General features: G+C 32.9%; 1 protein-coding gene across 1 annotated transcript in view; it reads left to right on the top strand.

The window, feature by feature from the left end:
* LOC118201420 (uncharacterized) overlaps positions 1–13,939 on the top strand; it is a 298,201-nt gene that overhangs the window by 156,751 nt on the left and 127,511 nt on the right. The window contains exons 39-42 of the mRNA XM_085810260.1: positions 3,385–3,398; positions 11,918–12,035; positions 13,033–13,181; positions 13,299–13,419. Coding sequence (XP_085666386.1) covers positions 3,385–3,398; positions 11,918–12,035; positions 13,033–13,181; positions 13,299–13,419 — 402 coding nt within the window. The remainder of the gene's footprint in view (positions 1–3,384; positions 3,399–11,917; positions 12,036–13,032; positions 13,182–13,298; positions 13,420–13,939) is intronic.

Genomic DNA, 13,939 nt, shown 5'->3' with positions numbered 1-13,939 from the left:
AAAAGTTTCATAAAAGGGCGGCACCACGGCTCGGTCCAGGCTATTGAAGAGGCCGTAACAACGGAGCTCAAGAGCATCTAGTTCCTGCGTTCCAGGGAGCCTTCAGGGATCGGCAGAGTCGCTGGAAAATTTGTGGTGATGCAGAAGGGGCATATGTTGAAAATTATTAAGTCGATGTGCAAAAATTGTGAATAATTGTTTTTAAAAATTCAGTCCTACTACTTTCCGGACAAACCTGTGTGAGATATTTCTGTTTTTGCGTCGAAAATTTACAGAAGTCATCAGTCACGTGTTATTCACTCCGCCCATATTTGAACTGTGGGAAATACTTTTCAGCCGGTTCATATTACTGCGTTTTAATATCCATTCTCCTAGATATTTATTCAAATTATTTTCTATAGGTTAACACAAGCATTCTGATATTTTCATTTAATGATTTCATTTACAGCATGAAAAATGGTAGATAATCTTAAATTTACATGATACTGAACAAACGGGAAAGAAACTACTTAAGGGAACTCACTGAAACCTGGACTTTTCCTAAAACCAAAGATAAATGCGCAAGAAGTTCAAGGAGCTGAATCTTGTGTCTTCATGGGAAACTGGAAAATCTCAGCCTATACTGAACTGACGGCTATAAGACCACATACATCCATAGTGCAAGTAAATATTTTTGTAACTAAAATATTAGTAAGCTTTTAGCACTAAAAATACTTCTTTTTTTTTTTTTTTTTTTTTTTTCAATATTTTTGTAATGATTTGAAATTGGGATTGCACTCGGAAGCAGATTTAAATTTTCCCCGTAATAGTCTATGACATGTTTTTAGGCGAGGGGTCAATTAAATTTTAAAGGGAGTTAATGATGATCAAGCGGTCAGTTGGAGGTCGAAAATCGAATATACCCTGTAACAGATGGGCATAATCAACATCCCATTGCTAGCAAACTTTTATCAGTAAAATTGATAATTAATTGCTTATTAATATAAAATTGTATCATACAGCAAGAAAGAAATACACTGCTCAAAACAATTAAAGGTGTGGTGGTGTATTTAATTATGGCAAAGCTCACTAGGGCTATCTGCCTAAGGAGAGGGATGCCTTCGTAGAGGACTTTCTAAGGGAAACTGGCTCGTATACACGTTACACATGGGGAAAACCACGAAAGCACCCATGCAGCCAGCCCGTTCGCGGGATCCGAACCTCGGACCGAACTACCAGTGTTCAGCGACTTTACCGCTCGGCCGCTGATGGGCCTCAAAACAATTAAAGGATATTGCGGTTTTAGTTGGATCTTGTGGCTGGGAAACGTTTTAGCTGATTGATACATGGTCGACAGACGTAGTAGGTTATATGAGAATAAATTGCACACGTTTGGCAGAGAAAAATGCATTTTATTGAGCATTTGTGTACAAAAGGAAAAAAACACAATTTTTGCATATGAGAAAAAAAGAATAAGAAAAGGTGTTTTCTTCAAAGGAAATCATTTTCAGTAGGGGATATGGTTTCCATGGACGGCCAGCAACGTTGAACACCTTTGAGGCATGGAGTCAATGAGGCTATTAATCACAAGTTCGGCTATTCTGTCCCACTCTTCCAGAAGATCCCTTTCCAGTTCTTGGAGAGTTTGTGGGGGTGGTTGGCGGCCAGCAACTCGTCTTCCTAGAGCGTCCCAAATGTGCTCTATTGGATTCATGTCTGGAGAACACGCTGGCCATTCCATTCGTACGATTCCTTCCTCGAAAAGGAAATCCTCCACCAGGTTAGCACGGTGTGGCCTGCAGTTATCGTCCATTAAAATGAAGTCATCTCCGATTGCTGCAGCGTAAAGGACTACAATAGGTCTGAGGATCTCATCCCTATATCGGCGACCAGTCAGAGGTCCATCTCAAATGATGTAGAGGTCTGTGCGCCCGTCAATGGAGATGCCACCATACACCAACACTCGCCCACCGCCAAATCTGACACTTTCGTGCACGAACGCAGGATTATTCCTACTGCCACGGTCCCTCCAGATGAAAATACGCCTATTATCAGGATGAACAGAAAAACGGGACTCGTCAGAAAAAAGAGCATTACTTTATTTATTTCTCCTCCAGTTCGCTTGCTCTGTTGCCCACTCCCTGCGGTCGAGACGATGCCTTGATGTTAGTCTAACACATACCATTGGTCGGCGAGCATACAGACATACACCATGGAGCCGGTTTCGGACAGTCTGAGTTGAAACCGTGGTGCCAGTAGCCGAGCGAAGGTGTTGTTGGAGAAGAGTAGCATTCATATTTTGGTGTCTCCGAGCCATTAACACTAACTAACAATCTTTATTGGGCGTTGTTGCCCGTCTACGACCTTGCCCTGGTCTTCGGCCTGCACTTCCAGCTTCCAAAAACGGTTCCAGATCCTGGAAATCACACTTTGTGACACTCCAATGGCTTGCGCTACTTCGGCTTGAGTTTGGCCCCCTTTTAACCTACCAATAACTCTCCAAGCTTCTGAATTGGTTAAATGACTTCGCTGAGACATCGTACTCATCGAAACAAAGCAGTCACTGAATGCCGATCATCCTTGTCTTCATTGTCTTTTATTCAGTTGAAAGTCAAATTTCATTCGCTGCCGCTGAAGCGACGTTTTTGACGTCGAACTCAAAATTAGCATACTCCACAGTTCGAAAACCAGAAAAATTTGCATTTGTGATTCTCTTCTTCCATTTTCGGCAAAAAAAAAATTTCGCTTATATCTTTATTTTATATAAAACTTACAATATCCTTTAATTGTTTTGAGCAGTGTATAAAATAAGTTTAATAGAGAAACACTAAAATTAATTACTGCATTTATAAAGTATTTTCCCTCTCCTTTCCGCAAGCCTTCGTGGTGCAATTGGAGGCATACTCGACGCGTATTGGTTGGAAACTAATACGCGTCATCCAGGGTTGGAATCTCGACAAGGGGAGTGTACATTTTTACGTCTCCTCTTTCAAAATAACCTAATGACTCTATAAGTGGCGGAAAAGGATTTGGTGAGTAGGTGCCCTCAGCCCTCGTCTCCCTTTTAAAGTGGAAAATTATAAGTTATTTTTTCCTTCTTTTTTGCATGCCTTTGTGATATAATTGGAAGCATACTTGACGCATATTCGAGACGTCCAATTTTCTAGTCTTGGCTAGGATGCTGCATATTTTTCACATTTTTGGATCGATATAACCTAATGATTCTACGTATTTTAAAAATTAATGAAAATATATATTTTAAAATATATTAATTTTTATGCAATATGTACAATATAAAAAATAAAGCAAAAGAGAATACATTCGAAAAATACGAAGTTTGCAAAACTAGAATGAAAAATAAGAAACAGGATGAATATTTTTTAACGACTTTATTTTAAGAATTAGCAATTTTATGCCAAGTATTTAAAGCATTGCATCCCATTAATTATTAAAATCTATTTTTGTGCAACTAGAACCTGTGATTTTGTTTCTGAAAAACCTGTTTATATTTGTAAAATTAAAAAATAGTAATAATGCAAAAAATGATGAAATATAAATTTAATAAACCATTTTTCAAAACTTTTGTCCAGTTCTTAAATTAATAAATATCTTTAAATTATTATTTGTATTATGATTATGTTGTATGCTGTATATTACAGAGAAAACTCTTAGGGGTGTCTTTGAAGAAAAGCATACCTTTAAAGGTCTGTCGATACAAGAAAACGTTTGGGAATCTTTGGTACATGAGGAACAGATTTATACATAACGAACGATTCACTTAGCAAACGTACTGACTCTGATTTTAAATTCTTAAATTTTTCTTGTGCCATGTTAATCTTTTTTCAGTGACATATCTTTAGCACTGCGCTGTTGCCTTTTAAGGCTTCTTTGTGTCTCACTGAGGGTTGGTATCATTATTTCAGCTATGCAGATACGGATTCTGCCATTTTGGGCTCTTAATATGCATTGCTTGGAAGGTCAAAATCTTTTAATGCTTTATTTTAACTAAACCCAATTTCCGTTAATATTTAACTACTTTCATATCTTCTTTTGTCAACATATTCATACCAACAAACTTATTTAAGGACTTCTAAGTTTAATAATGAATGCCGTTATTTCGAATCCCTATGAACTGTCATCTATATTCTTAGAAGTAAAGAAGTTCTAAGAATCTCTCTGTATTCTTAGAATACTATTTATAGATCTTTTAAAGAGATCTTTTATCTATAGATCTCTAAAAGGCATATTTTAGTATATTTTTATGTAAACAGAATGATAATAATAAAAAAAAAGATGTTGGGTGTGTGACAGATCTAGCTTAGAAATTCCTTTAAATTTCGACTTCAAAGACTGTCTATTTAAAAAGAGAACGACTTTGCTTAGCTCTTTTACTACCTTAATTTGCTAGAGTTGGGCGTCCCCAAACTGCCATCACAAATCGAGGTGCCATCACAATTCACACTTATTAATCTATCTTCTTGAGCATATTAATATATTTACTGCAGGTAATGTCACCAGTTCGACTGCTCTGGGCCTACGTTTCGATGATAGGAAAATTTTAGCTAATTAACACACTCAAAATCATTCCTTAAAGTTTAAATAATTAAATCTTTTCTTTATTAAAAAAAAAGTGTAAAAAAATCTGAAAGGTTTCAAATTTTAAATTACGTCCAAAGGGGCGTTTTTTTAACGTTTTGTGTGTTACCTTTATTGATTAAATATCATGTTCTTTGCGCATAAACCATAAAATTCAGTTCAATAGCAATATCGCAAAATAATTTTAAACCGAGCATAGCTTCAGGATTTCCGATACACAGTTCCGCGCGCTGGAAATAAAAAGGTTATTTTTTCCCCGTACAGTGTTGCCATTGCTCGCTTTTAAATCGTTGAGTTTGTTGCTCAGAAATTCGTTAAAGTTTTATAAAACAGGAAATCGATCATAAAACAAATTCGAAATTTCAAATTTGGTCTTCCACATGCCCATATTCGTAGGAGGATTACGTCATTCAAAATTCGATGGCTCTACGTACCGTTGTTTTATAACATTGCGAGAAATATGCATACATTTATGTAGATTTTTCATTATTTAATTTCTTCAAATATAATGCAGGACTCTAACATTTGGTGGCAACAGTTTGAAAAGTAAAACAGATATTTATAGTGTTTCAACGCAAAATCGCAAAACGAAAACAACAGTCCCTCAGGACAAAGCCGCTTTGAACTAATAAAATAAAATGTTATTATCAGCTTATAAGGTTATCTAATAGGAAATTTATTTGCAGTGTTTCAAAATATTCTGTATGGGGTAAGGCTTTTAGCCTAGGTAACCGACTGCTCAGACACCGTTCCACTGGAGGTAAATTCTGGACTTTACCGAAATGGTTTGTTAAAAGCTCAAAACAGCAACAGTTACGCTCATTTTTTGGAAGATTACCTCCTTACTATTATAAATGCTAGCATTTGCTTATAAAACCGAGGTTTTACCAGTTTTTTAATTTTTGCGATAACGCAATATTTTTTATTTATTAATTAGCAACAGCCTTCCGTTTTCTCCAAAATTGTGTGTTTTTTTCACAGATAAAATTTCCTTATGTACTCTCAAGAGCAGATGGTCGTTTCACAAAGTTCTTACTTCTTCCATTTCTCAGCCAAGGTTTAGAGTATTATTAGATTTTATACATTCTACAAATATTGTTGAAAATATTTTTAGCAGTATGCAAGTATTACCAAAATGCACTATGTGTGATTTCCATCCTAATCAAATGAAGTTTATAATCTAAAGTAATTTTTTAAATAAACAAGCAGTTATAAAGAATCCGGATTAGTTTCAAAACCTTGGAGAAAAATGTGCGTCAATATCAGAAGTTTTTAGCACTTGCTGGCTGCAATCAGTTAAAAAAAATAGCTCTGAGAAACCTACCAGGTGCCAATTTTTCATCCAAACCATTTTATTGCAATTCTGGCTTCTGTGTGGATGATAAGACACTGGACTTTGATTCCACCAGTCAAATCCACGAAGTATAAATACCTGCCACTTTTACCAATTAGTTACATTTGGGAAATTACTGGCCACTCTGTAAGTGTATTTGCTTTGTGATTTTAGTCATTTCTTCTATTTTATTATTCACGCTTTATTTTTATTAGTTACATTTATAGATTAAGCACAAAAACTGAACACTTTTAATTTTACTAGATATATATATCTAGAATAGTATGTTAATAATTAATGAAAATTATAACTAAGAACTATAATTTGCAATGGGTACAAAAATAGGCATCATTTTTTTGACGAACTTGTTTAAGCGTATGCTAAAGTTGTTCATATACAGTTTTCAATTGATCAGTTCTTGTAACTTTTGTCTAAAATGTTATATATATTTATGCTCATCGGAGAGTTAAATTTTTATAACGTTTATAAGTATTCTTTAATGCCTTCTTGTTGATAATGAAAATTAATTTTAGAAATGGTTTTAAGCTTCTCTTCTATAAAATGAATCCAATCTAAGTAATATTCAGAAGACTTGCAATTTAAGTAGATATTTATTATGTAAAAAACGTGCTGTGTGTTTATTAATTTAAAACAGGAAATTTGGGAGTTTATTATAACGCCTCAAAGGCAATTCCGTATCTCTTCAGATTTAGCTAGGTTTATGTTTTAGTATAAAAGCGGAAGCAGATTTATGGAATAAAGTATTCGTCAAAGTTATGGAACGTTTACTTTATAAATCAAAATTTCTTATTTACTAATTTAAGATGACTAAATGTTAGTATAACGTCAAGGAGGCTGCAGAATATTACATTTTTCCTAAAATTAAGAATTTGTATTCACAATTTAATTTTGTATTAAATTTTAGCAGATGCTATAAACTCTCATATAATTAATAAAGTCACATTTTTAGATTAAAAACAGATAAGATGGTTTGAAGAATAAGCAGAAGTGACTTGAAAAAAAACAATCCGTAATTATTTTGTGAAATCGATCCTATTCAGGATACTAACATTTACGGGAATTTGAAAAGATTTGATTTAAACTAGACTTCTTTTGAGATTATTTTATAAATTCAAACTAAATATAGCATTCCTTCTGAAACATAGTATATTTCAGCACCTGAATGGATGCTTACAGAGGAAAATTACAAACCACCAAAGCATCTGCCTGTATATACTACATATTCAAATCGAAATATTAGTGAATTACTTGTAATCGTAATTCTCCGAAAAATTTAGATGCTGTATTCCACAGCAAAGACTTCTACGATTCTTCCAACAAAATGCATGCGTTTACTCTGATATTGCAGAGAAATGCATTGGAAACTGAATAAGTGTACAAAATTTTGTTAAAACGCGAAGCAAACTGCCAGAGCAAACTCTGAAAAATTCGTAAATTAGGGAAATTATTTTAATATTTTAATATGGATTTTTATTAAAACCTTATAAATATTTATATTAAGATAAAATTGTGGAGTCATTAGATTATTTTGAAGACATGAAAAATGAACAATGCTCTCTCCGGAATTTGAACCTGGACTTCTCGAATAGGCGCCGAGTGTGCTACCGTTACACCACGAAGGCATGCTGCAAGGAGGGAGATAATACCTCATGTACTCGTTCTTTTAAAGGAGCACTGGAGAGGAGGGACCCAATCGCCAAATCCTGGCGGTGGCAACGTATTGTCAACCACCTTTCAGTTTCGGCACCATTTGTAGAGTCATAAAGTTTTCTTGAAGATAGATTACGTGAAAAATTGAGTAATTGCATTGTCGGAACTCGAACCTGGACCTCTCGAATACGCGCCGAGTGTGCTACCGCTACACCACGAAGGCATGTTAGAAGGACGGAGAGAATAAAAGTCTTTGTTTAACAATCGAATGATCAATTTTGAATGAGTCTGAGATCCTTCAGTATCTTAAGAGATGTCTAGAGAAAAACATGATTTTTAACTGGCAGCTTAGTGAGACATTTTTTGTAAAATGTGCTGTTACCGCTATCACCTGGAACAGCTGTTTTTGATAAAAAAAAGGGAGGAAAGTGATAAATCATTCTCACCAATACCATTAGAGAACTGACTGACAGAACATATATGTATTATGATGTATGTGTTATGGGCTATCGCACAAATGAAAGTTAGACGTAACTATTTACTGATAGAAAAACACTTTTCCTGAAATTAATAGTATCCGAATTTTTAATTATACCAAACCCAAACAGTTATTTCTGCGAATAATAACTATATAATTTTGCACACACTTAAAATTATGGGTTTTATAATACCCGATGCTTCGATTTCAATACAATTGCCTCATTTCCTTATCGGACATTGCATTAGGTTGGCAATTCGATTTTACAGAAATGTACAATTTTTTAATGAAACAGGTTTCTTTTTTTTCCTTTTGACAAAAAGAAGGCTTGAGTGTCAAGACTTTCTTTATTTGTATAAGTCACAATAATTAGCGGTAACTACCTTAAAATAAAACGTTACACTATATTCTTCAATATTGCATTTTCTTTCAATCCGTTTTAGTAATAATAAATGCAGTAGATTAGCAATTTGGGGTTCTATTTTCATTTCCAATGCGTTTCATTCATGTGTGCTGTGATGGCATATTTCTCCCAGTTCATTACTTAAAGCTCATAAATTCTATGAAAAGAAGAAATTAAAATTGGAGGTAAATAATTAATCTTAATCAATATGTTGCAGCCCAATTCTTTCACAGTTTTCAGAGTTCACTAATTTACTCTCAGAAATTTTTTGGTTTTGAATTTCATAAGCACGTCATGTATTTGCTCATTTTTTAAATTTTTCCATATCTTAAATTCAGCCTTACTCACTTTACACTTAAATTCATGATCACCCATTAAATACCTAACTTGGGGTAAAAAGATGTCCTTCTTAACTTTGCCTTAAATAGCGTCGGGAACTTCGCCTTTAATAAACGAAAACCCTCTCTTTTTTATCTATTTTTTGCCTTCTCGAAGTTTTATGTTAAATTTATTTTGATGCAGAGAGACGGCTAATATACTAAGGACGAAATAACGACTCAGAAATGTTACAAAAGGAACTCAGGCACTGTTTTAAAATGAATAGATTAATGCTTAGAATATTTTAATACAATGCTTATCTTTATCTCTACCATACCATTCTTACCAAAAAGCAACAGAATTTTGTATATCTAAACTGTAATCCGAAGAACAGAATTGTTAATTTCAGACTGCTTGTAGATACGCCTTCTATATTTCTTCTAATTTGTTCTTTAGAGCAAAGTTTTATATTTTTATGTAAAGCAATCACGTGTGCAGAGTCAGTAAAGTGGCATTCATACTGTCAGTTTGCTAATAATGCGACTATTCAAGCAGTATTTTGCTTTTGTTATAAACAAAGCTATTTTTAAGTCAATTTCCAAGGAATCTATGGGCAGTCTTTAATTTTCAGAAAAACTGGGTTGTTCCAAAACTTCAAGCGAGAGATCTCCGTCATAGCTATACATACAAATCATGTATTTTGAAATACAAAAGTTTTATTGACTCTTGCTGCTTTTAAAAATTAATTCTACACTTTATAATTTCATTTTCAAGAGATTTCGTGTGAAACCCAATACCTTAATTTGACTTTTTTATAATCTCAGACTAAATTTCTAATAAAAGAGCCGAGTGTGTTAACGTCATCATTTAGGCCAAACTAAATGAAAACGCCATACATCAAAAATTGAAAACGATTTCTAAACCGATGTCCAGTATCCAGCATTATCGTTAGCTGAAAGTTCTGTTACAAACTAAGCAGCCCGATAGAAGAATTATGGTTTTATACTTGAAATCACCAGAGGAAAATATAGAAGGACCAATGAATATATTTTTGTAGCAAAATCATTTTTATTAACATTATCAGAATATGTATAATTATAGTTACTTCATTTTTCTGTTTTATTTTTAGAGCCATGAAGTTTCTCTTTGTGCTCCTTCTCGCAGGCTTTGCCCTTGCGGCTGCTGTTCCTGTACCTTCGCAAGAAGATGGTAAGTTTCGAAACCTTCGTTTATAATATTATCCACGGAACACTTTTATTAAAGCGTTCTAATAACATTTTAGAAGATTTATACTTTTGTACAAAAAGTAATAAAAGTAAAAGACTTAAATTATCAAAATCATCTCCTACTAACAATGCTTGTTTGAGTATGCTACTCATTGCAAGTAAATGCTACATGAAGATGAGAACGTAATTTTATTAATAATTACTAAACGTATTGCTCTGATATGAAATTATTAATCTGCTTGTGTTAGATGATTTACTTAAACCGTAAGATTAGACATAACTTTCAAGATAAGTAAGAATAGAAATTATTTTTATATTTAGAACACGTTTGTTTGAAAGTGTAATAAAGCTTCCCATTCCTAAATGAATTTTTTTCTTCTAAAACATCCAAAATAATCTTACAATTCTTTTTTTGTGTGTCTTTACGTAAATACTGGAAAGAAAAAAACAATGAATTCTGCAATTTTGTAAGAATCAAAATTTAAAAATAAATATGAATATAAATATTTCAGTTTGAATAACGTAAATTATAGGGCATTAATAAAGTAAAGTATAGTCAATTTATTCAATGACACATTCTTCCAGCTTTAGACGATGCTCTCGAGCTTGATGAATTTTTATCTGGCCTGGCTTTAGAAGATGAAGGGTAAGTCAGACACAAATCAATTTTATAGATTAAGTTGTTTAATTTTTTTTTAAATTTCATTTAGAAAAACATAAAAAGTGTTCATACTTTAGGATATCTAAAACAGCTGTTGTCTAATATGCCATAATACATAACCATAGTGCATAACTGATAGACTTTGTATGGTAAAAGAGTTTGTTCTAGCTTGATTTGCTGATAAAAATAAATTCAAATTTTAAGTTCTTTATTTACGCTAATTCTTTATAAACCTAAAACCAAATTTAGCCAACTATACAAATTCCTTATAAACTAATAAATTTATATTCTGTTTTCCTAACATTATATGGTGGAAATAACGTAATACACACACACGTGACACATCCAGTGTTCAGCTAAAGCAATTTATGATGTACATTTGCTTATCTAATTCTTTAATATCATGAGATAATAACACAGAAACCCATGATATACTTAAGATATTTGAAAATCTTTCTAACATTCAAATGATTAGTAACTATAGGATCAAAAGAATAAATGACAGGAAATTTCCCTTGTTAATATATTTACAAACAGAAATTAAAAAAAAAATTATTACATGCTATTGTAACTTTTTTATTATTAGCCCAAAGGGCGTTAGCCTAGAAGGGCTGTTAATTTCATTTTGGCATTTTTGCGTTGAAAACTTAAATGTGTTGAATCACTTTTCAAATTGTCGCCGCCAAATATTATCACCCTGCATTATACTTAAAGAAACTAAATAATGAAGAATCTGCATAAATGTGTGTATGTTTCTCGCATTGTGATAAAACAACGGTACATAGAGCCATCCAATTTTGAATAACTTAATCCTCCACTCGAATATGGGCACCTGGAAGCCCGAATTTGGAATTTGTTTTATTATCTATTTCAAATTTTGCAAACCTTTAACGAATTTTTTATTAACAAACTTAACTAATTCAACGCGAACAATAGCAACACTGTACAGGAGAAAATAGTTTATCTCCAGTATATAATACTTTATCCTAGTAAGAGTTATCGATTGATTACATTTGTTCATTCGGAACACAAGCAAAGACCATTTAGCAAGGCATTTATGCTCAGCACTAGATCATACTAAGAAATTTATGCACAATAATTGATTGTGATAATTAATGTAATGGCATTTTATACCTCATACAATCTTCATGCATACCCTTTCACTTGAAATTTATTTGGAAATTCAAATAATATTACGGATAATAATAATAATACAATTATAAAATTAAAAGTTTTATTAAATGTTCTTTAGTGATGACGTGGAGGGTGATCTGGAGAAACAGCTCAAAGAGCGATGGGAGAAACTTTTGGAGAAACTCAAAGAAAAAATCGAGAAAGGAAAAGAGATCAAAGAAAAGTTGATCGAAAAGGTAATTTGTAATCATCTAGGCTCTTTTTAATCATAAATTACAAATCCATGACGTAATCACCGAAGTAATAATTTGTAATAGATATTTTCGGATCTCTTTCATTTGCTGCATAAGATAAATTACTCTTTTAATTATTTCCTTTTAATTTTTTAGCAAATATTTAAAATTTTCAATTACTTCTACAAGGTCCAAAAGAAGGAGTATACTTCAAATTTCATTTCCAAGAAACTATACAGGGCAGAAACACAAATCGCTCATTACTAAATACATTAAAATTCGAAGCTCTTGCGAGATCATGCACTCAACATGTATGCTTTAAATAAGCACGGAAATGATACACCATTTTTTCCGTAAAAAAGCATGGTTTATAAGAAAACGATATTTAGCATTTTGAGGAGCAGCAGGCCTAGCCGTGGCAAACACTCACAAAGATAAAAAACGCAAGGAATAAAATGTTGTGAACAAGGGAGGCCATTGACGATAGACAAAAGTTTAACTCCTTGTGGAAATAAGGTAGACCACCAACATTCTTGAAGATGCAGCTATCAAATATGCCTGAAATTGTGAAACACCAGTCATCAAGCATGTCGAAATATTAAATTACTATCCAAACCTGCTCTTCCTCGAAAAAAGGGGGAGTTCATCACGAAACTGTAACTTCCTCTGGCCCATGACGGATGAATTATGTTTTTGTGTTTCTATATGTAAGCTATGAGAAAAACACATTTTGAAATGCCTTTCTTTTTGACTAGCCAGCATCTAATCTAATAACAGGTCCTTCATATCTGGTAAGGGAAATTGTTCCTTTTGGACATAGATAAATGAGGGTAGTTCATGGAAACTGAAAATGGAATTTCAATGGAAATTTTTGCAGTAGAAAGCAAAGCAGTTTCAGCTAACCCATTTACAAAATTATTTCTCAAACAATAATTAAAGTTCGAAAATGTTTTAAAAATACAGTCTTTACATTTTTAATAAACAAATGCCTTTTTTCTAGCTGAAAGAACTTCGTGAAAAGATGAAGGAGAAGAGGATTGACTTCACAAAGAAAGCTAAGGAAATCTTTGAAAAGCTGAAGGATAAAGCAAGGGAATACTGGGAAAAAATCTTTGACAGATTTACAAAGGACGAAAGAGCAGCTGCAGCGTAAGAAAAATATAAACATATATAGAGAGAAAGTATAAATAAATATCATAAATAAATTGCAAAATATTGCTGTCTTATACATGTATTTATAAAAATATTACTATCTATTATTTACAGTGACGACAATGTTAGGGATGAGATGGTAAAATCTTTGAGGGAAGCTCTGGACAAAATCTTGGACAAAATTAAGGAAGCTGTCGAACAAGGCAAAGGACTCAAAGAGGATTACTCTCAGAAGGTTTGTTTTGATAAAATAATAATTGTTACTAGCGGCTGGCCCGTGGAACTAGTAGGTTACTAGTTACTAGCAGTTGGTCTACGATAAACTGAAACCAAAGGAAGTGAAGTCTTCTATGTACGGTTCGGTTTGTATTGGGCGTAATGATAATTAGCCATAAAGGAAATTTTTTTTAATCTTCCGTAGAAAAGGCTCTATAAAAAATAAACCAGCTATTCTAAAGAAAATTCATCATGTTGTAGTGTTACTGCTACCATTTAAATTCACTATGATGAAACTTAGATTTATGGCATAATGTCCGAATTTTTATGTTCGCTCCCTTTTTCCAAAGTTTTTTTTTTTTTTTTTGCTAAACGCCTTCTTTTATTTTATTCATTTCCCCTTAACCCTTTAAATTATGATAGGCATTTAGGTATTTACTGAATTTGCATAACACCGAGTTATTAATTAAAACCTACTATGCAGTACTCAAAATATAATGATAATAAGATTTCGAAATTTATTGTAAGAATCCTGAAGT

This window comes from Stegodyphus dumicola, chromosome 2 (assembly GCF_044657685.1).
Source record: "Stegodyphus dumicola isolate Sdum_Otavi_A_Nest chromosome 2, ASM4465768v1".
Classification (NCBI taxonomy): domain Eukaryota; kingdom Metazoa; phylum Arthropoda; class Arachnida; order Araneae; family Eresidae; genus Stegodyphus; species Stegodyphus dumicola.
This window is presented reverse-complemented; position numbering and strand designations above follow the sequence as displayed.